This window comes from Myotis yumanensis, unplaced genomic scaffold, assembly GCF_028538775.1.
Source record: "Myotis yumanensis isolate MYYU_CA2020_CCGP unplaced genomic scaffold, mMyoYum1.0.hap1 SCAF_2, whole genome shotgun sequence".
NCBI classification, from domain to species: domain Eukaryota; kingdom Metazoa; phylum Chordata; class Mammalia; order Chiroptera; family Vespertilionidae; genus Myotis; species Myotis yumanensis.
The window spans coordinates 184,780,561-184,804,687 of NW_027223753.1; the positions used below are offsets into that span (position 1 = coordinate 184,780,561).

The following is a 24,127-nucleotide window of genomic DNA, read 5'->3' on the forward strand; positions in this document are numbered from 1 at the left end:
TGCAGCCTAAAGAAGTCCCTGAGAAAAAACCGCAGAGCCCAGAATCACATCCAGGCCCTCGTGATTCGAAACCTTTGGCCTTCTTTCACAAACAGACCAGATTGCCTTCCAAACGTTGGAAGCTCAAAAGGTCGCTAATCCAGAATGATCCGGGTACCCGGCTACACCAATAGTGAGATGTCAAGCAGACTGTGTAGTTCTGAACTTTGAAACTCAATGCTGGCTTCTTCACTGGCTAACAAAACACAGATGGACTGTTGGGGGTGTAGATATTGGATATGATTCAAGGGCAATCGACCTGACTATTCCCATAACCGAAGCCTTCTTTGAGAAATAAACAAAATCTAAAGTTGCTGGAATTTTTTTAAATCTTAAAAATGTTAGCATCTTATAAATAAATGCGACATACATGTGAGTGCTATTCCCACTTCACAGATGAAAAAACTGAGCCTAAAGAAGTTCCTAAGACTTTTAGTTAAATTCACCTTGGAGAATGAAGACATTTGCATTGTCAATGTGTAGACATCATATTCCAGGCGCTTCCCTTCCCATCTCCCCTCTCCCGCCTCTGCATCATCCCTTGCTGAGTGATTTTGGTGAGCAAAAGCAACTGACCCCTGTGCAGAGCAGTAGAGAAGGCTTGTCAGAGTGGGGTCCAGGTCCAGGAAAAGAAAATTCAAGAAACCTACTGGGAATTAATGAAACAACTTCCAGCTTCCACAACCCAAAGAAAAAGAAACAGTGGTCCAATTCAGTCGAGGGACAAGCAAAACAACTTTGTTGGAGCTTCTAATGAGTACAGCTTGTCAGACCAATTAACCTTAGTTCCAACTAGACATTGTAACCTCCATTAGTTAGATAATGGAGAGGCAAACAGATCGTGTTCCTTTATTTCCTGACCAATTACACAGCCAAATTTTTCCTCCGAGTTCAAGAGAAATGATCTAAAAGCTTTTAAGGTACCAGTCAACAAGGTGTCATGATACAACGACTGTATAAAAATCCTGATGTTCTCACATTTCTTTGTGGGGAAAATATCGTTTAGCCCGGGATACTGGTGTGTCTTTTTTTAACTTTTTTTTTTTTTACTGTTGACACTGTAACAGATGTCCCCATTTTCTGCCCCTTTGCCCACTTCCACCCAGTGCCCCCCCCCCTTCCTCTGGTCATCACCAAACGTTATCTGTGGCTATGGGTTATGCATATATGTTCTTTGACTAATCCCTTCACCTTCTTTCATCCAGTCCTTTCTTCTTCATCCCCTCTGAAATTTGTCAATCTGTTCCATGTATCTATCCCTCTGTTTCTATTTTGTTAATTAGATTCCACATATAAGTGAGATCATATAGTATTTGTCTTTCTCTGACTGCCTTAATTTACTTAGCATAATAATCTCCAGGTTCATCCATGCTGTCACAAAGGGTAAGATTTCCTTCTTTTTTATGGATGAGTAATATTCCACTGTGTAAATGTACCACTCATCTACTGATGGACACTTGGGCTGTTTCCAGATCTTGGCTATCCTATCTAATAAAAGAGAAACATGGTAATTAGCTGTACCTCTGCTACCCTTCCCATTGGCTAATCAGGGCGATATGCAAATTAACTGCCAGCCAAGATGGCGGCCGGCAGCCAGGCAGCTTGAAGCTAAGAGGAGGCTTGCTTGCTTCAGTGACGGAGAAAGCCAATGTTCCCCGCCTGCCTTGCCGGCCTCTGAGCTTGCAGTTTGAAACATTGTTACAAATATAGAAGCTAAACAAAACCCCAGAAACCTGCTTTCAGCCAGCCAGGATCTCAGAGCTGGAGTTGAAACAGTGTTTCGATTATAAAACCCAAACAAACCAGATACCTGCTTTCAGCAGCCGAGGCCTCAGAGCTGGAGCCAAGCCTCAGAGCTAAAGCTGGCCCAGAATAAAAAAAAAAAGAAAAAGAGGAGCGGTTGGGAGCTTCAGTCACCCGCCAGCCTGAAAACAGCCCTCAGCCCCTCAACCAGACTGGCCAGGAACCCCAGTGGGGACCCCCACCCTGAAGGGGGTGTGACCAGCTGCAAACAGCCATCAGCCCCTCATCCAGGTTGGCCAGGCACCCCAGCGGGACCCCCACCCTGATCCAGGACACCCTTCAGGGCAAACCAGCTGGCCCCTACCTGTGCACCAGGCCTCTATCCTATATAGTAAAAGGGTAATATGCCTCCCGGCACTGGGATCAGCGTGACAGGGGGCAGCGCCCAAACCCCCTGATTGCCCTGCGGCTCTGTGTGTGACAGGGGGCGGAGCCACAACCTCCCTATCCGCCCTGCTCTGTTCATGACAGGGGAAGGAGCCCCAATCCCCTGATCAGCCCTGCTCTGTGCCTGATAGGAGGGAGCTTCCCAACCCCCTGATCACCCTGCGGCTCTGTGTGTGACAGGGTGCGGCGCCCCAACCCCCTGATCGGCCCTGCTCTGTGTGTGACAGGGTAGAGCCATAACTTCCCCATCGGCCCTGCCCTGAGTGTGACAGTGGCGGCGCCCCAACCCCCTGATCGGCCCTGCTCTGTGGGTGATAGAGGGTGGTGCCCCAACCGCCCCCACGGGCCCTGCTCTGTGTGTGACTGGGTAGAGCCATAACCTCCCCATTGGCCCTGCCCTGAGTGTGATAGGGTGCAGTGCCCCAACCCCCTGACCCACCCTGCTTTATGTGTGAAAAGGGGCAGTGCCCCAACTCCCCTATCGGCCCTACTCTGTGAGTGACAGCGGGGAGCTCCCCAACCCCCTGATGGGCCCTCCTCTGTGCATGACAGGGGGGAGTTCCCCAACCCCCTGATCGACCCTGCTCTGTGCATGACAGGGTACAGAGCCCCAACCCCCCTGATGGGCCCTGCTCTGTGAGTGACAGGGGGCAGCGTCCCAACCCCCTGATTGGCCCTGCTCTGTGGGTGACAGGCGTGGCACCGCAACCTCTCCATCAACCCTGCCTTGAGTGTGACAGGAGGCGGCGCCCCAACCCCCCAATCGGCCCTACTCTGAGCGTGACTGAGGGTGGCATCGCAACCTCCTGATCTGCCCTGCTCTGTGCATGACAGGGGACGGTGCCCCAACTCCCCAGTCGGCCCTGCTCTGAGCCCGACCAGGGCCTGCACCTAGGGATTGGGCCTGCCCTCTGCCACCCAGGAGTGGGCCTAAGCCAGCAGGTCGTTATCTCCCAAGGGATCCCAGACTGGGAGAGGGCACAGGCCAGACTGAGGAATCCCTCCCTCCCCCCCACCCCTGAGTGCACAAATTTTTGTGCACCGGGCCTCTAGTCCTATCTAATAAAGACAGAATATGCAAATTGACCGACACTTCACGACAAAGATGGCAGTGCCCACAGCCAGTAAGGAGGGAATATGCAAATTAACATGACAAAGATGGCAGCGGCCAGCCCTGGAGTGAAGGTGGGAGGTGGCACCTGGCCTGGAGGGAAGGCAGGAGGCAGCAGCCAGAGGGAAGGCCCGGGTCCTGGATGCCAGAGGGAAACCAGTGTTGGCAGCCAGGGGAAGGAAGGCCTATTCTTGCTTGAATCTTCATGCATCAGGCAACTAGTCCTATATAATAAAACCCTAGGTGGTGTCACGCCCTCGCATGACATCATCACAAGATGGCTGCCACAAGATGGCCTGCAGGGGAGGGCAGTTGTGGGCAATCAGGCTGGCAGGGGAGGGCATTTGGGGGCAATCAGGCCAGCAGAGGAGGGAAGGTGGAGGTAATCAGGCTGGCAGGGGAGCAGTTAGGCATCAATCAAGCTGGCAGGGGAGCGGTTAGGGGACTATCAGGCTGGCAGGCAGAAGCGGTTAGGGGCAATTAGGCAGGTGAGTGGTAGGGATCCAGCAGTGTTGGATTGTGAGAGGGATGTCCCAGATTGGAGAGGGTGCAGGCTGGGCTGAGGGACACCCCCACCCAGGCACAAATTTCATACACTGGGCCTCTAGTCTATGTATATAAAAGCCTAAGTGACCGTTATGACCAGTTGACCAAATGACCTGTTGACTGGTCACTATGATGCGCACTGACCACCAGGGGCAGATGCTCAATGCAGGAGCTGGCCCCTGATGGCCAGTGCACTCCCACAGCCAACCTCCCATGGCTCCTCCCCTCGGCCGGCCAGCCCAGGTCAGCCCCGATCAGGATTGGGCAAGATGGCCCTAATCAGCCCCAATCACCGGCCAGGCTGAGGAACCCCACCCATGCATGAATTCATGCACCCGGCTTCTAGTTGTAAATGCTGCTGCTATAAACATAGGGGTGCATATATTCTTTCTGATTGGTGCTTGGGGATTCTTAGGATAAGTTCCCAGAAGTGGAATTGCTGAGTGAAAAAGCAGTTCCATTTTTAATTTTCTGAGGAAATTCTATACTGTTTTCCACAGTGGCTGCACCAGTCTGCATTCCCACCAACAACACATGAGAACTCCCTTCTTTCTACATCCCACTAGCACTTGTTTGCTGACTTATTGATGATAGCCATTCTGGCAGGTGTGAGGTGGGTGATGTTTCGGAGACAAGTGGAGATTGTGTAGCTGTAGTTTAGAGTAGAAAGGAAAAGCAAATCTAGTATTTGGGGTGGAATTTTCCCTTTTAGATAATAATCCCTTTAAAATCAAGGAGGAAGTCATTGTGGGTGGGACTCTCTACAATGGACTTTGTATTTTTGCTTCCGTGGCTTTGTGAGTGGAACAGAACTTACATTTTGTTTACTTTCTTAGTTAGTATTTATTTTTTAGTTAAAATTCTACGTGTGAGGGAGCATAGATAAGGTAGTTCTGCACAGGAAGACAAAGTGTTCTTTCCTAAAGAAAGGAGCAAGGTCGCAAAACCCACTGAAACATAGGAGGAGCATTGGTGAATTTGACAAGTTATATAAAGATTTCATAAGTGCCAGCTTAATACTGAGATAAACTCAGAAGGTACCTGCCCTCAAGCATCCCACAGCCTATGTGGCAGGTGCTCAAGACTTAATCCTAATAGTACAGGAAAGGGGCAGGGGCTAACGCACTGAGAAGCCAGGCTAGATCCAGACTTCCTACACTGATAGGGATATCACCAGCTTAACAATGAACTTTCTGACCTAGGGTGCTTCTCCAGATTTGTCTGGGACGCTGATCAGTAGTGGTATCCAGGACCTGGGTAGGCTGAACTGTTATAGGGGTAAGTTATGGGAACTCCTCACCTTCTCCAGTACCATTCCCATTTCTGACTGACACATTTCAGGCCTGCCTTTCAGTGCTGGCATCTGCCAACGAGGCACTGCCTCTTCCAGGAAGCCCTCCAGGCATCCACTTATGATCATTTCCTTCCTACACCAATGCCATTTCATGGAACTTCTGCCAGTCTCTCTCTCTCTCCCCCATCCTTCTTTTCCAAACATGTACTGCTTACTGAGTTTCAGGAACTCATAGCACTAGGAATAAAAAACAATAGACCAGTATCAGCCTAGTTATGGAGTAGTCCTGGGGGGAAGTCCAACCTATAATAAAAAGGCAATAAAGTATCACAGTTTCCCTGAAAACAAAGAACAAAAGGTACAAAGGGTAAGAGGAAGGAGGTATTTATGGGGAAAATGATAGAACAGTTTTTTCCTATGAAGTTACACTTGAATTGCTTTCTTCCTCTTCCCATTAAGTAAATTTCTGGTCCTTGTTTATATCATTTTCTCAGGGTTAAATTTTCTGAACCCAACAGCATTCTGGACTAAAGGTCTAATGGCAAAGGCCTGGCGTAAGGGGAGGAAAATTCACTCTCATCTCATTTGCCTCCTCAATTCTACTCCAAATGCCACATAGTTAGAACCCCAACTTTAAAGAAGACAAATCTGGATCAGAGATGTTGACTGGCCTGCCCAAGAGCTCACAACTCAGAAAATCTCTTTCTGTGATGCATGACCAAACTTGTTTATCATGCATAATAAACATGACCATGCTTAACACAGTCTTACAGGGCCACTTGATGTCTTCCTACTCTCATAGTCCATGGCTCCTCTGCTGTACAAGAAACCATCTCTTGGATGGTGAGAGAAGCGGGCTGCAGACAGTGCAGCAGGGGCATGGCTAAGTTCAACTTTCCCACAGGAGTGCCAGAATGGGGTCCAGGCTGGGCCTGCACCTGCTGGGTGGAGAAGGCCCAGCTCAGAACTACTTCCTCAGAAAGTCTGAGAGCTGCATTTTCACTGCTTTTGCTTCTGTTTTTTTTTTTTATTATTATTAAATATATTTTATTGGTTTTTTACAGAGAAGAAGAGAGAGGGATGGAGAGTTAGAAACATCGATAAGAGAGAAATACGACCCCTACTGGGGATGTGCCCACAACCAAGGTACATGCCCTTGACCGGAATCGAACCTGGGACCCTTCAGTCCACAGGCCAACGCTCTATCCACTGAGCCAAACCGGTTTAGCATTTTGCTTCTGTTTTTATTTCTAAAAATGCATATTGCTGTTTAACACATTTCTTTAAAATTAGTGAGAAGGAGCCACTTCTGGATTCATAGTGCCTCTTGCTCCCGAATGCCCCCTCCTTTCTGAGCTCACCTCAACTTCTGCTCCATTCACAGCAGCCCCAAGAGCTGGTATGGGGGTTGTGTCAGCCTCTGCCCCATCTCCATCACACCCCACCCAAACATTACAAGGAAGCAAATCTTACTGAAAATACCGTGTCTGATATGCAAATGCACCCACCAGATGAGTGCTCTATCTACCCCCTCTAATGCTATTTTTATCAAAGGTCACACAAACCAATTTCCTGCTGGAAGCCTATTCTCACCTCTACCTTCAATACGACAACTTTGTCACCCTGGAGGCTTTTCTTCATATATGAGATATCGGTTGGTGGTGTCTTCAGGTGTTTGTAGTTATTAATGGCACCCTCTATTACTACTAAGAGCAACTCCACTTGGGAGATGCACTATCGGATCACCCTATGCATCGAGTACATGCTGTGGGCCAGCTCTGTGATAGATCCCAAGGCTACGATACATAATACAAGATTCCTCATTTGTAGGAGCTCACAAACACAGGAACCGTATACATGGTTTGTACAGGGACATATGAGCAAGTATTATCTTAGATGGCTCACCCCAATCTTCCTTTTTCTTCTTGGTGCCTTCAGTTCTAGTTAAGGAGTGTCATGGGGGCATTTTCTCAGCCCCTTGGCTGCCAAGTCCTTCTCCCTCAGTGTCCCATGAGAAACTATATGCCCCCTTAGAGCCCTTTGTGGATACATATTACCTTACAGTGTCTTATGGGGACATTCCTATGCGGCCCTTCCCTGTCCTACATGAACCTCGATGCCCATCCAGTACTTACGTAGATGTCCTTATGTGTTCCATGAATGTCCCTTGTGAACAATTTCATGTGCCTCTCCAGTGTCCAGTGGACCAGTGTGTTCCTTTTGTCTCATGCATTTGCTAATATATGCCCACCCATGCCCCATGCAGATATTCCATTGGGCTCTTCTAGTGTTGCCTGTGGACCTATATACCCCTTCAGTAATGCAAACTCTATCCAATTTGAAGGCTGAAGGCCCTGCAGGGTTACAGAGTAGCAAAGGGCCTCTGGGTGCATATGTGTGCAGAGAAAATGTCATGAATGTTTAAAAAGAACTCCTCTTATTTAAAAAAGATTCTGCCTCAGAGCCACTTGATAAATTGTTTAAAAATTTAAAAAAATGAGATTCATAGGCTTTGTTCTAGACCTACTGAATCTGAAGTGAGCCCAGGAATTTTCATTTTAAACAAGCCATAGAACTGATGAGGAAAATTAGACATTTTTTGCGGGGGAGGGGAGGTTAGCAGCCTGACTAATGTGCAGTATCCCTAATGCACATTTCTATTAGCCTATAATCAAGTCACTGCCCCTTCCTTAATTATCTGGTCTTGCACGACCTATTTACCTAAATACTCTCATTTTACAGAGGCCATAAACGATGAACAATACACAACCCCCAGAGGGGGTTATCAGCACTGGCACCAGGCCAGGCCTTTAGGTGTGGTCTCACGGCCCCCATTCTAACACACAGGGCTTTTTGCAAAGCCCGCGAAAGGTCCGGAAGTCTGATCCATATTTGGGGGACAAAGAAACCAAAGGGTATAAAGAGGTTAGGAGTTCCCCACTTTATGGACAGCTCACTTCTTACCAGAGAAACTGAAAATATCAGGTACTCACCTTCTCATTCTCCGTTAAAGTTAAGGGTGGGTTATGATCTAGGCTTTCCAAGCAAGTGCATCAACCACATAAATCAGAATCTAACCATGAATCATGAAATGTTGTGAAGTGGAAACAGGCAGAGCATTTCCATTCTATGGGTTTTGACTAGTTAATCACTATGGTCAGTTTCCAGAAACAGTGGTGTCACTGGTTGTAGTAATAGCATCTGACATCTCATATAGATGATGTCTGTGCTTTATGTAGCCTACTAGAGGCCCAGTGCATGAATTTGTGCATGGGTGAGGTCCCTCAGCCTGGTGGGCAATCGAGGCCTATTGAGGGGGCAGACTGCGGGAGGTTGGCTGGCTGGGGGAAGGGGCCATGGGAGGTTGGCCAGCTGAGGGGGGGTGCTGTGGGAGGTTAGCCAGCGGGGGGGAGGGGGGGAGGTTACGGGAAGTTGGCTGGCTGGCAGGGGCGGGGGCAGGGGCCATGGGAGGTTGAGCGGCCGACCCCCCCGTCGGGGTCAATCGGAGGAGCCAGCAGGGCTTGGGGGGTAGCGAAGGGAGGGACTGTGGGAGGTTGGCTGGTGTGGGGGAGGGACCGCAGGAGGTTGGCTGGCTGGACCCCCATTGGGACTGATTGGGGGGCAAGCCAGTGGGGGGGAAAGGGGCTGCCGGAGGTTGGCTGTGGGAGTGCACTGACCACCAGGGGAAGCTCCTGTGTTGAGCGTCTGTCCCCTGGTGGTCAGTGTGCATCACAGGCTGCCTCCCTTGGGGCAGAGGGGCCCCGGTAGCCTTGCCCTTGGGGATGAACATGAAGGAGTTGTGGGAGTTCACACAGAGACTGGGCAGAGCCCCGGCCTGCAGGTCCCCCTGGGAATCGTGTTCATATCTGGCTTGGAGGCCGGCCATATCTCGAAGGAGTTGTTGGCACTGGTGGCCGAGGAGACCCAGTGGTGCTGGCTGGGAGTGGCACTGTCAGGGCTGACACTGGTCAAAGCCAGGGATGAGGCTGGAGTGGCACTGGGGTCCTGGGGCTGGTGGGTGGGAGGCTCCCCCAACTCCAACTTTGGCTTGTACTTGCCCGGCCCAAGGCTGGAGCCCGCGATGCCATGGCAGTGCCTGCCAGGAACTCTGGGGGCCGGGGGCCCATTGTGGAGTGGGCGAATGCCCGACCAGTGGTGCAGGTCCCAAGGGTGGATGGTGAATGAGTTGTTGCTGGTCTTCTGCAAGAAGTCACTGCACCGACCCTGGGCCAAGGACAGGTGGCTGTGGCAGTGGCTGTGGCAGTGGCTGTGGCAAGGGGTGACTGAGCTCTGGGCTCCCGCAATGGCATGACCGCTGGTCGAACTTCTGGAGAAGATGGCTAATGGGGCTGGGTGATGGGAGCGCATAGTACAGAAGCACCTTGGTGGCGTGGATGCGGGCAGCCAGGCCAGTGGCGAGGTCTGGTGCAGCAGACTGGCCTAAACCAGCAGTTGGACATCCCTCTCACAATCTGGGACCACTGGCTCCTAACTGCTCACCTGCCTGCCTGCCTGCCTGATAGCCCCTAACCCCTCTGCCTGCCTGCCTGATCACACCTAACCTCTCTGTCTGCCTGCCTGAGCCTGATATCACCCCAAACTGCCCTCCCCTGCTGGCCTAGTTGCCCCCACTGCCCTCCCCTGCTGGCCTGATCGCCCCTAACTGCCTCTGCCTCAGCCCCCACCACCATGGCTTTGTCCGGAAGGAAGTCAGACATCCGGAAGATGGCCAGTGGATCCAGTTTAATTAGCATATTACTCTTCTATTAGTATAGATAGATTATATAGGATAGGATTGCTTAAATGTGGGGGAGGGGGGAGCCTTTTTCAGCAGGAGGAGATGCTCTTGGCAGACAAAAACACATAATCCCTATATCTGGACTGATAGCCAGCCATATGCACTATACTGCCAAAGTGGTCATTAAAAAATTGAACTGCTTTCTTACACCTTACACCAAACAGCTGTTGCCCTTAAAACCCCTCCTCAGCCCCCACCTTAGGTTCTGCCTTCGCAGTTCACCCAGATTTGGTTCTGATTGGTTGGTTTCTATGCCAGTCAGCATCAAAAGCTCTGCCTCCTAGGTAGCCATTGGCTCCTCAAAGTTCAGCCAGATTTGGTTCTGATTGGTCAGTTTCTATGCCAGTCAGTGTCAAAAGCTCCGCCTCCTAGGCAGCCATCTTGTGAGGGTGTGATGGTCAATTTGCATATTAGCACTTTATTATCCTATATAACAAAGTGGTAATATGCAAATTGACCTTTACACCCTCGCACAAAAGATGGCTACCCCTCAAGTGGGCACAAGATGGCCACCTAAAGATGGCCAGCAGGGGAGGGCAGTTGTGGGTGATCAAGTCAGCAGGGGAGGGAAGTTAGGGGTGACCAGGCCTGCAGGGGGGCAGTTGGGGGCGACCGGGCTGGCAGGGGAGCAGTTAGGTGTTGATCAGTCTGGCAGGGGAGTGGTTAGGTGGTGATCAAGCTGGCAGGGGAGCAGTTAGGTGGTAATCAAGCTGGCAGGCAGAAGCGGTTATGGGCAATCAGGCAGGCAGGCAGTTGAGTGGTTGGGAGCCAGCAGTCCCAGATTGTGAGAGGGATATCCCAGATTGGAGAGGGTGAAGGCTGGGTTGAGGGACACCCCCCTCCTCTCCATGCATGAATTTCGTGAACTGGGCCTCTAGTATAGGATAAAGAAGGAGGAAGAAATCCCAGAGGGAATAGGAGGACAGTGAGGGAGGAGGGCCTTAGGAGTCATAAGTCACTATAGTAACCAGTCTAAGGGAATAGTGATCGATCAGAGGGGATATCAAGGCACCAGGATCTGTAGCCTTTATAAGCCAAAGGGAAAAAGAACTCAGTGGCACCCTTCCCCGCTCCCCACCCCTCCCCATGTGGAAGTCCATACTGTGGGACTCTTTCCCTCTCCCCACATGGGAGTCTGTACTTGTTTTTCAATAAATCTCCAACTTTTCTATACTATTCTCTGTCCATGGATTCATTCTTCGACTCTGGCAGACAAAGAATCCAGGTTCCAGTAAAAAAATTCCCTATCAACTTTAAAAGTATATTTTAAAGTATATCCCCTGTTGTTTCCTCTGGCTGCCCCAGCATGTTTTGTTTTATTTTATTTTATGAAATACATATTTCTTGATTTCAGAGAGGAAGGGAAAGGGAGAGAAAGAGAGAGAAACATCAATGATGAGAGAGAATCGTCAATAGTCTGCCTCTTGGACACCCCACACTGGGGATGGAGCCCACAACCTGGGCATGTGCCCTGATCTGGAATCAAATTGTGATCTCCTGGATTGTGGTAAATGCTCAACCACTTAGCCAAGCCTGCCGGACTGCCCCAGCATGTTTCAGTTTCGTTTCACTGAAGAGCTCCACCCCGATCCTGGCTTCCTCACCCTGTGTATAATTTCTAGTGCAACCCTGAATAAGTTACTGTTGCCTTGTGGTGTGTTGTGGACAGACCATGACTGCAATAATGGCCCCAGAGAAGTCCAGTCCTGGGCTGAGGTGCTGGCTGATCCTGACCTTCACAGTGTTCCTGCAGTGTGTCTGCGTGGCCATGGCTTACATGTACTTCACCAGTGAGCTGCAGCAGGTCAGTATAATGCATATGTACTCCCGGCAGCTGTCAGCACCCTCAGGTTAACTGCCTCTCCTTTGCCTCTCTACTTGCTCCTCTTTGAAAACTTTATAGTGAATGTTTCCTTTCGCTGCCTGAGAGATGTTTTGGTTTTATTTCTGTTGCATTTGTGTGTTGATAATAGTGAGACTATAAAGGACTAGCATTCTGCCTAAGTCTGTAATGCAGTGGTTATAAGCTGAGCTCACATTTTACTGCTCATCCTAAAATAATTGAAAATAAAACTGCCATTTGATGCCTGTGGATGGTTCAGGTACAAATCCAGGTGCATTTGACAGAGAGAAAAAAAAAACAAACAGTGCCATTTTAATTTGTGCATTTCTCAACTATATAAAACATTTGGAACTATAAATGCGAAATTGATAAAAAATAAACCAACTCAACTTCTTAGCTTCTTATATATATTTTGACTAATTGTATATTATCAAAAACTGTGAGTTGGAAGGAACTTTGAACACCCACATTTTATGGAGGAGACTAGAGACCAGGATGGGTTACAGCAAATGATTGTCAGAGACTAATGTCTGGGCAGCAGAGAGGGTCAGTACTGCCACCTCAAAATCTCTGAGCCAGCAAAGGAGTCTACCCTGCTGACTCAAGCCCTGCCAAGGATACTGTCTAGTCCTTGCCTAGACAGTGCCACCAGCAGCAGTCATGCAAACCCATTTCACAGAACCAAGGGCTTCTGGAACAGAAGAGCAGGCTCCCAGTGCACATATGATTAGCAAGAGGAAAGAGAGAGAATCATCAGTCCAAGCCTGAGATGTAGATCTGAAAATCATGAGGTGGGAAGGAGGTGTCATTACTCATTTTTGAAAATACTACAGTACCCCCTTCCCCATGGGTCCAGGTGGCAGAACAAGGTCTGTAGAAACACATGGGGATGGGGAAGGTGATAGGGGTTTTCTTTCTGGGTTTCTGTTCTCAGAAATATATATTTATGCATAAAAATATCTAAAAGGAGAAACACCAAAATGTTGGCTATTGTGATCTTTAGATGGTAGGATTGTGGTAGGGTGCTTTTTCCCTTTTTATTTTTTTACATTTTATAAATTTTCTACAGTGAATGTTATAAAAATATCTATGCTATCCATATATCCACTTTCACACAGACTTAAAGAATATGTCATTTTTACAGAGTCTTAAGAGAAACAACCCTACATAAAACTGCCCCTACACAGTCTGATCTCAACCCTGTAAACAAAAAAGAGATCATGAAAAGCTTTAACTAGGACGTGGGGTTGGACGGTTTGGGTGGGGCTTTTTTTTTTCTTTGTAGTTTGTTTTTGCTTTTAGAAAAGTGTTCCTTACTTCTCTATATTTTCTAGGGTGCCTGTGTGTCCTCAATGTCCCTAGGCCTCATTGAATTTGAGGTAACAATAGCACCACATTAGCTTGTCAACTTCCCTGCCATAGATACCTAGGACCTTCCTCACTTTTCCAGGTTCTCCCTCCCAAACAAAGTTTTTCTGAAAAATTTCCAGAGGATGTCCAGAGGCACTGTCAGCAGCTGACCTCTGCTTCTGTCCCCTGCCCCGTATCCAGCCCTTTCAAACTCCACTTCCTTTTAGAGATAACATTGTTTCCCGCTCCCAAGCAGCTCTCAGCTCAGCCTTTCTGCCCTTGGCCCAGCCTCCCATGCTCTGAAGCTTCCAACTGCTGGGAAGCAAGAGTTAAAATTGCTCTCTCCCTTCTGTGTCACACACATCTTTTAACCCAACAAATTAATAGACGTTTGTGAGCCTGTTTTTTGTTGTTGTTGTTGTTTGTTTGTTTTGTTTTTAGTTTCATTGGAGCAGTGCCTGGCCAAGTTCTCATATTTCTAAATCACATGCGATTGAGTTTCTTCTTTGAAAAGGCTTTTCAGCTTCCACATAAATGCAGATGCAAATGGAAGTCTACAATAGAAATGTGCAGGGTGGGCAGGGGCAAAGATGAGTCTAATTCCATTGTCAGCTCAGGGGGCCCCAGCGGTCACCTCCACGACATTGCCCAGGAGAATGTTTTACTCTTGTGATTAAATGAAGGAAGAAAGAAAATAAACATTTAAAAGCAAATGAATGCCCTATGCCAGAGTGTGTGGAGGAATGAATTAACTCAGGTTTATGTTTTTGCACTTGAAGGACCTTGGTCAAATGTTCACAGGGTACTTTGGCTGAGTACAGGACTGCATGACTCTGGCTGGAACCTCTCATAGACAGTTCAGTCATTTTGATTTGGAGTAAGCCGGTTATCCTTAAGTGTGATCCTTCCTTCATGCTCTGGAGTGTGCCTAAGTTCAAGTAGCAGGAAAAAACAAAAAGGCCATTGTGCTGGAAAATAACCTTTTTAACCTCAATAGTTAAAAATAAAACCAGGCAATAAGAAACCAAGAACTGAAACCAAAAACCCCCCATGCAAATCTTGTGTTTCCTGTTTTTGTAAGATCAGTATCAGCCTCAAGCACTCTGCATGGTTAGGGATTCATGAACATGTGCATGCTAGTGTGCGTGCGAGCATGTAAGGGCGTCTGTGTATAACATCAAGCAAGGACTTGATAACAATGATCTGGCTCTCTAAATGTTTATTCCCAGTCAGGAAGAGGTAATAAATCTTCAAGTCTCTGCAGGTTAATAAATCCCTAGCTAGTGTGGATATTTAATGAGGCAGCATTCAGATTTTTAGTGGCAATGGGATCACACTTGATCATCCAAGGAGAGTAGAAATCACAAGTAGAGTCTGCTCAGACAGCCAAAGCTCGGATCAAGAAACAGAACATGAGCTGGCCCCCGAATGATTTGGCTACCTTTTTATTTAGCATCCTTACATTTAAACACACTCTACTGCCCACTTTGTATCTAGGTGAGTTGCCACCTTTAGAACAGGATCCACACTGTGTCAGAACTGAACAGGACCTCAAGATCACCATAGTGAACCAGCTCAAATCTCAGAGGAAGAACAGACACAGAAGAGAAGCAGACATTTGTTGAGGGACACACAACTAATTGATGGCAGGGCCAGTCAAGGGCATTGTGACTCAGGATGCCTGGCCCACACCCATGATGTTTCCACCATATCCAACAGCTTACTTTTATTCAAAGGACAAACGGCAGCAGGCCTACTTTAATTCCAAGCCATGAGCTTATCCAAGGTGCCAATTCTCTGAATCTCTCATCAGTTTCTGTAGTTTTACTTCTAAATGAACAAATACAAAAAAGCACTTGCGCATAATATTGTGTTATATTCCATCTCGTCCTAGATGCAGGACAAGTACTTCAAAACGAGCATTGCTTGCTTCTTAAAGGAAGATGACAACTCTTGGGACTTCAATGATGAGAATTTGAACAATCCCTGCTGGCAAGTAAAGTGGCAGCTTCGACAGTTTGTTAGAAAGGTAGGTGGACTCTTGGGTGACTTCGCCAGCTTTGCATAGAAGGTCGGGGGAGAGGGAATATTTAAGATCATCACATCCAGACTGTTCATTTTGCAAAAGGGGAAACTGAGGCCCGGAGTGCTTAAGTGATTTTCCCTAAATTCATAGAACTGCAGAAAGGCAGAAGAGCACCAAACAGTGGGCCTTAGTCAACTCCCGGTCTAAAGTTCATGCTTCTGCTCTAGACAGTCTCCCCATTCAGCCTAACCTTTGTATCTCACATTGTGGAAACTGAGGCACAGACAGAGCAATGTGTTCAAGGTCAGGCAACAATGAGGGGTGTGTTGTTTTTTTTACTCAGATTATGAAAGAGGCCAATTATGGTCTTTTATATTCTTCCCACATGTTGATCTCAAAGAGGAAAGGGATAGGGAAGAGAGATACTTTGAGAAGTTGAAGTTGATATCTCAATATGCAGTTAGCAAATGACAAATTATAGTATTTTCTATGGAAGTTGCTAAAACAGGATCTCTGGCAGAACCATTATGTTAACTAACAGGTTATTTCATAATTGTTATGTAATTTTACTTTGAGCTATGTGACTTGTAAAATTAGGCCTCTTCTCTTGGGCTTTTCCTTCTTGGCAAGAAAGCATTTAGTAATATTTACTTTCAAACTTGGAAAAGTCAGAGGAGAACACAGATATGAAAATACTTTGTAAGGAAGTAAACACCTCGATTGTTTAAAAAAATCCTGGGGACATTCCCAGCATAGAAGGAGGAAGTGTTTTACTGAGAACCAGGATGTGGTGCTCAGCCTGGTTTCTCATAGAACCAGTGTTTTGTTGGCAGTTAGGGATCTGATTTATAAACCTCAACAGTCCTCCCCATAGAGCTCAGGCATTACCCACAATGCTATTTTTTGTTTTTTGGGTTTGTTTTTGTTGTTGTTGTTAATCCTCACCCGAGGATATTTTTCCACTGATTTTTAGGGAGTGGAAGGGAGGGGGAGACAGAGAGAAACTTTGATGTGAGAGAGACACATCAATTGCTTGCCTCCTGCACATCCCCCAACCAGGGCTGGGGATTGAGTCTACAACCCAGGTATTGGACCCAGGACACTTCAGTCTGAGGGCTGACACTCTATCCACTGAGCCAAACCGGCTAGGGCTTATGATGCTATTTCTATGAGAAATGAGATTATTAGATGTCCACCTGGGAGTTCTGCAAACAGCTGTATGGTGGCCGCCCTGGAGGTGTGGCCTGGGCAGGGCACCCACTGCACGCATGAGCAGCTGTGACTTCAGCACTCCAAGTGACAAGGACCAGGAAAGGCCCAGGATTGGGGAAGGATCCTGAGGAATCTAGGAATGGGACTCCACAGACCTGGGGGTAAAGGGGGTGGTAAACTCACAGGTTTGGGGACTGAGAAGAGGGGCTGGATGCTGGGGCTGGAAGTGGGGAGATAAGAGAAGTGGGGATGGGTTTCCTGCTATTCTTGCTCTCCCATACTCATGCCCTGCCCCCAGCTAGACTGGAGGAAGGTGGGAGGGTCACAGAGGGGTGGGTAAGAGTGCAGGGGGAAAGCATGTCCCATTTTTTCCAGGGACCATTAATTAAACAGACTATTTCCAGTGAACATCTTATACCCATTACATATATCATTTCCTTTAATTCTCACAATAGCTCTATGAGGAAGAAATCATTATCTTCTTCCTCTTTTTTAAAACAGATGAAGAAGTTAAAGTTTACATCAGTTAAGTGACTTGAGAAAAATTTTCCAGAGCTAACAATTGACATATTTGAAACCAGGTCATACTGTAGTTATTATTGTACTTTGCCTCCCACACTGTAGGAATTACCCTCTCTTCTTCCTGCTGATCCTCCTTCTTCTTTCCCTTCTGTCCCAGAATGACAGGGAGAGAGAGAGAGAGAGAGAGAGAGAGAGAGAGAGAGAGAGAGAATTGCTAAGGCCACCTCTCGCTTTCCCTGCCTGTACCAGTGCCCATTGGACTTCAGGCAGTCCCCTGATCTCCTGGAATCAGGGCTTGAGGCAGACGCAGAAGCAGAGAGCTTCTGATTTGGGATGGGAGTACAGGGGAAGGGAGTTTCTGGTAGTTGCCAAATTAACAACAGTGACGGGAAAGGAGGGCAGTGATGGGCAAAACCCCCTGGTGACAGAATCAAATGGAGGGGAATTTAGAAGCTGTGGATGAGCCAAGACAAGACCTGTTTAATTCATAGAAAGGCTCAGTGTTTGCTCTTTCTCACAGTTTTTTCCCACTGGTTAGTACAAAGAGGGTGATGCTAGATTTTTAGTAAAGATATGGGAACTTGGTAAAATATCTTTATGTTAAGAATGCCTCAGCCACATTCTCAGAAATGAGAGCAGGACATGGTGTGGCCAGGTCACACCTTGATGAGCTGTGGTTGTCTGTGGGCACCCAGAGAGAGAGGCTTGGGGCTGTCCAATCACTCAAAGCCCCATGCACACTCACACACCATAGAGAAAATGAGGTGACATGTCTGCCCTGCCACAACTGCCAGCCACGAAGAGGTCTGGGGAGGACTTGGCTGACCTAACTTGGCAGGTGGCTCCTTCCTCCTGTGCTGCTCCAGGTGTGGACTTTCAAAGACTTTATCCAGAAACAGAAGTTTCCCACACAGAGGACCATTCTTTGATCACCACATGGGGATGGCTGCTTCAATATTTGCCCTGCTTCCTACATTGTCATCTTACGTAGAAATTTCCTGTTAGACATCAGTACAAAGAGCCTTAGACAATCTAGAGTCAGTTTTAAAATTTTAGGGAAATTAACAATCTTTATTCAATACCATTGCAGATAAGTTTGGGAACCTATGAGGAAACCATTTCTACAGTTTCAGGTATATTTTTTGTTGTTATTTTAACTTTCTACTCTCCACTTCATGGCAGGGTGAAGGCCTCTCCATCCTCTTTCTTTCTGCTCCATTCACACATCCTACCTCTGATCAGCCGCTCAAGCTATTGATTCTATTTCCCTTTTTGCATTGAGAGCTAGAAAGCTCAGAACCAACCCTGTGGCCCACCTATGGCCAGAACTTCTTTTCAGCTGACTCTTCCTGGATTTTCCTTTCCCCTCAAATTCTTTAATTATTTATTTTTTAACCTTCTCCTGTGTTGCAAATAAGCCATCTAAATCCTTTCTAGAACTGGCTGAAAGTGAGATAAATAAGGGCCCCATGTTACCCATCCCCTCTGCTTCTGACCACCACAGGCTCCATGCTTTTCCTTATACAGAAACCCCTCGCTCCCTCATCCCTTTCCCAACTGTCCTCCTACCCACCCACAATTCTCATCCTATGGTCCCCATGCTACAGCCATCTCTCTTCCTGTTCATGATCAGCAGCCTTCTCTTGACCCACACTCCCTTCAGTGCTGTTGCCCAGGCTGGCTTCTTTTGTCTCTGGCTGTTCATATAACTGGCTCCATCTCATTCTCCATCCTCATCACCTAATTGTCAGACCTTCCATGGCCACCTTTCTAAGTAAGTTCCCCTGCACCCTGTTATCTCTATCACACTTACCTCGTTCATTTATATATATATTTATCTCTGTGCCTGATTCCTTACTAAATCAGAGATTCACAAAGACAGAACATGTGTCTGTTTCTCCCATCTCACTAAACCTAGCACCTAACCCTGTGCCTCAAACCTAGTAGGTCCCTGCCCTTGTCTGTACCATCTTCAGTGTGTGTGTATTTTGATTGAAACAAAATTCACATAACAAACAATTAATCATTTAAAGAGCACAATTCAATGGTAGTGAGTGCATTTACAATGTTGTACCAACACCATCTCTTTCTATATAGAAGGTTCTTTTAAAAAATATACTATTATTGTTGAAAGTATTACAAATGTCCTCCATTTCTCCCCTTTGCCCACCTCCACCCAGCTCACACCCAAAACCAGGCCTTCGCCTCACTGTTGTCTGTGTCCATGGGCTTTGCATATATACATATAAGTTGTGTGTGTGTGTGTGTGTGTGTGTGTTTTGATTGAGGTGAAATTCACATAGCAAGCAACCATTTACAGAGCACAATTCAGCTCAGCTGGTGTTGGTCAGGGGTTGAGCATCAACCTATGAATCAGGGGGCCATGGTTCGATTCTTGGTCAGGGCACATGCCTGGGTTTCGGGCTTGATCCCCAGTGTGGGGCATGCAGGAGGCAGCAGATCAATGATTCTCTCTCATTGTTGATGTTTCTATCTCTCTCTTCCTCTCCCTTCCTCTCTGAAATCAATGAAAATATATTATAAATAAATAAAATAAAGAGCACAATTCAGTGGTAGTGCATGTACAACATTGTACCAACGCCAACTCTTTCTACATAGAAGATTCTCTATACATGTTTTTTGATTGAATAAATACATAAATAAAATTACTGGAGTAAATTGACTACTTTTTTGCACCTGGTTCACTATAGCCCCATTTTCACATACTAATGGCCATGAAGGCCTGAGTACATATACTGGAGCACATCAACCTGGCAGAGAGGACAAGACCTTGTCCCAGGGTCTGAGCATCTGATCATTTCCCCAAAGGCAAAAGTGGTAGTGAGAGTGTTGAGCACCCCAACTGTTCTGATGAGGCACACCAGATCCATAGTCTGCAGTAGGTGCTTGTACTATGTTCAGTATAGGAAGAAAAATATTCTTTTTTACTCATCCCAATAAAGTATAGAAATCATGTACTTCTCAATATACCAAGACATAGCCATGACACCCAAATATTCATATTTGCAAGTTTCCTTCCTGGGAGGTGTTTGCTATAGCCAGTTGGAAATTTCCTCTCTTTAGGATTTGCTTTCAAAGCTTGGCTTTCCCATATCCTTGCAATGACTTCAAATGCAAGATATTTATAATTGGATTTTGTCACTGAATATTTAAAAACAAAGTGGTAAGGTCTAGGGCAGGCAAAGCATTATGAATTATTTAACAAGGGAGGTTATAAGTAAATGGACACATCAACCTTGAAAGCTGAGCATCCTGAGAATAATATATAAATGACTATGCAACTCCATGCCATGATTGGTCTTCAGTGCCATATAGATGCCCACCCATCCTGAATAAATAGCAATTAATACAAAATTAGAAGAAATGAGAAGAGATTCTCATGTCCCATTCATTTTCCCCTATGGAAAATGAATCCTCCTCTAACTTTCCTCTTCTACTGGCCTAGATTAAGGTTTACTATTCTCAGTCCTGGTATAATAGTCTGATTAACTTGCCAGTCTCCAGCCCTCCCATCTTCTTTCCATCCAACCTTACTCTGAGAGATAGATTAACCTAAAACACAAAACATATCTCTTCACTTCCCTTACCAAAACCTTTCAGTCTTCCCACACCCTATAAAATCCAAATCTCTTAGGCTGGCACTCAGATCCTCTATACTCTGGCTTATCATTCAAACCTGAAACTGAATTCCTCTCATGCCTTTGTCCCAGGAATGCTGTGCGCACCCTGTGTTGAGCCTCTTCCCATTCTATTGGACCCCAAGCCAGCCCATCTTCATCCTGTTCAGATCATTATCCTTGCACTTTCTTGGGCCTGTTTGTTTATAATTCTTATTTCTTGTCCCTGGAAGAGTGCCTGTCATAGATGTGGTGGGCACTTTGGTTTGTTTAAGTGAATGGAAGGGGCTGACCTCAGCTTCCCAATAAGTAGGAATCTTTCCCTCTGAATAGCCATCACCCTTTATTTCTTTTTCTAACATAAATTTGTACTTTCTAATTCACATCTTCCCCCAAAGACTGTTTAAGTCCCTTAAGGATCAGTCAGTGTAATCAGTCATTAATCTTTGTTGCCTCTGTAGGATATAGTGCAGGGCCTTGTGTTTTAAAAACCAATGTGCACATACTTGGGAAGTTTGAACTGATTTTTTAAAAGAGTTGTTTGTTCAATCTGTAATTTTTTAAGTACTTGGATGGTGGTCAATAAGTTGTTTGTTAAGATGTAGTGAATCAGTGATTTAAATGCTCATGTACTGATTATCGTGATCAGTATGTCAATCCATGTTCCTTTAGGGAGGTCAGGGGACGGGAGGGGAATGACTGTTAGATACCAGCTTATAGCATCTATGGACCATGGTTACCATTGCTACTCCTTTAAGAATCACTAGTAGCTAGCAAATAGGAAAAAATAGAGGTTATGAAATTGATATCATTCTATATATAACTCACAATGGAAATTTGCCAATACCTGGTTATTTGTGCACTTTAAATGACTCAGCACAATTATTACAGGTCCACAGTTTTTTGTTTGTTTGGGAATTTTTGGAAAGGGCAATGATCTTCCCTTTGTCATATTCACCATAATGACTTCTGAAATGCTGATAAATTATAAGCCAAGTTACTGCTCATTCTTTCCATATAAAGTACTTTTCAAATTAAACATAACTTAAAGTACACTGATCATCACAGTAAAATGTAGGCTGTTTTTATGAAAAGCCATAGGATCAACTTTGGAAGCGCAGTGTGCTCACAGGGCCTGATTGACAACAGCTGTGAGCAGCAATGTGAGAGGTAGTTGGACAAGTGCCGATGATACGTTGTCGTTTCTCTTTTAGAAAAGCAACAAGATGGTCCTCGGCTAGTCATTGGAAAAGGACTTCAGAGGGTAGCCGCTCACGTAACAGGGAAAAGTCGAAGCACGACCACATTCCCAGTTCCAAGTAAGAGAAACAGCAAATATATGGTTTTAAAGGAAGACAATGGAAGACTATGTTCCAAATAATTTATTCTTTTAACTTGTACCTAAAATGTGTATATAGCTATCTACAAAATGCTCAGCAGGAATCAGATCTCAGCCTGACTCTCTTCAGAAACAAGATGATAAGACGAATAGCTCAATGACTGCCCTGGCATAACTGGCCGCAGGGAAATGATAATGTGGGAGAATGCTATCGTTGAGTTTCCCATGCCCCCATTTTTGCTTTTTTCTTCTTTAAAGTCATTTCTCTTTCTCACTTTGATCAAATTTTTTTCTTCAAAGTTCTAAATTCATCATTTGCTTTCACCATGAGTCACTGAGTATTCTTGTGACATTATATTTGGTTGAACTGCAGGAAGTTGCCAATATTTGACTATTTTTTACTTACCAAGTGTTGGTTTCACATAGTTTAACCAAATATGTTAAACCTAATTTTAACTGTCAGAGCAGATGTCCACAGAGTGCTGTAGCTAAGTACAAGGGTATTATAGTCTAAATACCCACGTTGGAATCCCAGCCCTCCTTACCCAGACATATGCTTGAGCAAATTACTTAACCAAACTAAGCTTCAGTTGCTTATACAAAATAGAGATAAACTTTATACAAAGTAGAGACAATCTTTACCTCATAAAAGAGAAACACATGCAAAATGCCTGATGTACTGTAAGTACTCAAGAAGTCCCTTGCATTATTGTGAAAGGTTTTGTCCCAAGGTAAAGAAATTTCAGGCAGTAAATGGTTGAAAGCATTATTGGGGTGTTTTGAGGGGTTTGTTGATTGTTCTCGTTTTTTTTTTCTAGGTAGTTGCCTTCCTATCATATTCCTGGACTTATGTTTTATAAATAATTAACATGTTTTGCATATGAGTGAGATCATTATTCCCATATTACTGTTTACTGCTCATCAACCAATGTGACAATTATTTTAAACTCTTGAAAAACTGAATTTTATGTCATTCATGAAGATGATCCCAAAGTTTAAAGGAATATCATATTTTGCATGACCTTTTTTCATTCAGTCTCTAGGACTTAGAGGATCTGGAGCTATTTAAATCTGGGATCTCTTTGCCAAACCTGTGCTCTAATTGTAGACTAGAGATGCCTTCAGTTTGGATGATGCCTTTGACTGCTGAGAAAGACCAAGGAGGGAATCCAAAGCGATCCAAAGGAATAGCAAGAAATTCAGAGCTCTAGGCTGAAGGAAGTAGATACATTTCTCTTAGTTTCCCTATATACTGTTCATTTGAGCTCACCAGCACAGGAGAGAGGTAGGGGTTCGGGACAGAAGTTCTGCCCTGGAGTAAAGATTGCCCCCTGAGTGAATCATCCCCTGTGCTACTTCTCAGAGCTAAGTGTGGCAGATGTGGCATGAGTGGCAGACAAGGTACAGAAAAATAAAGCACTCCTAACAGGCCACAATAATACAGAAGCCTTCAGGTTTCGCACTGACTAGACTTTAGAATCCTTGTAAGATTAGAGGAGCAAGAAATTTTATATTTGATTGAAATCCTTTGCAGTACCAACCAAAAATAAGCTAGCGACAGCTGTTGGAAACACCTTGCTTTGCTACAAACTCCCTTTTGTAAACTTTCTTTCTCTCTAACTTTCCTCCAGATGACAAGGATGAAAAGATTTTGGGCCATAAAATAACCTCCTGGGAGTCATCAAGAAGAGGACATTCATTGTTGAGTAATATTCACCTGAGGAATGGAGAGTTAGTTATCCATCAAACAGGGTTTTATTATATCTATTCCCAAACATACTTTCGATTTCCGGAACCTGAGAATGATTCAACAGTAGGCATCAGAAAGAAAAACAAACAAATGGTACAGTATATTTACAAAGTCACAGACTATCCTGAACCTATACCGCTGATGAAAAGTGCTAGGAATAGTTGTTGGTCTAAAGATTCACAATATGGACTCTATTCCATCTATCAAGGTGGAGTATATGAGCTTCAAGAAAATGACAGAATTTTTGTATCTGTAACAAATGCACAATTGGTTGACATGGACCAGCAAGCCAGTTATTTTGGGGCCTTTTTAATTGGCTAGATGATCTGCACTTTTGTTTTAATCTTCATGCAAAAGTGTTTATTTTTAGAAGAGGCTCTAACCAACCAAGCCATCCAGCCAGGGAAACACATTATCCTCACCTGAGGATATTTTTCCATTGATTTTTTTATAGAGAGTGTCGGGGAAG

The 24,127-nt window shown here is 45.6% G+C and overlaps 1 protein-coding gene across 2 annotated transcripts; it reads left to right on the forward strand.

The window, feature by feature from the left end:
- The first annotated feature begins 11,606 nt into the window (after nucleotides 1-11,606).
- Nucleotides 11,607-23,991, forward strand: TNFSF10 (TNF superfamily member 10). 2 transcript variants are annotated; one of them, XM_070406789.1, is made up of 5 exons: nucleotides 11,607-11,782; nucleotides 15,066-15,200; nucleotides 18,022-18,064; nucleotides 21,784-21,888; nucleotides 23,540-23,991. In XM_070406789.1, exons 1-5 carry the CDS (start codon nucleotides 11,651-11,653, stop codon nucleotides 23,977-23,979), a joined length of 855 nt encoding a protein of 284 aa, XP_070262890.1. In that variant the 5' UTR covers nucleotides 11,607-11,650; the 3' UTR covers nucleotides 23,980-23,991. The 2 variants fall into 2 exon arrangements, with proteins under 2 accessions (XP_070262890.1, XP_070262891.1); XM_070406790.1 differs by lacking the exon at nucleotides 11,607-11,782 and adding an exon at nucleotides 14,690-14,957.
- Nucleotides 23,992-24,127: the final 136 nt, after the last annotated feature.

Coding starts and splice junctions, on each gene's coding strand:
- TNFSF10 (XM_070406789.1), top strand. CDS start 11,651: ATGACTGCAATAATGGCCCCAGAGAAGTCCAGTCCTGGGCTGAGGTGC. Junction 18,065..21,783: donor AACCATTTCTACAGTTTCAG/GTATATTTTTTG, acceptor TTTCTCTTTTAG/AAAAGCAACAAGATGGTCCT. Junction 21,889..23,539: donor GACCACATTCCCAGTTCCAA/GTAAGAGAAACA, acceptor ACTTTCCTCCAG/ATGACAAGGATGAAAAGATT.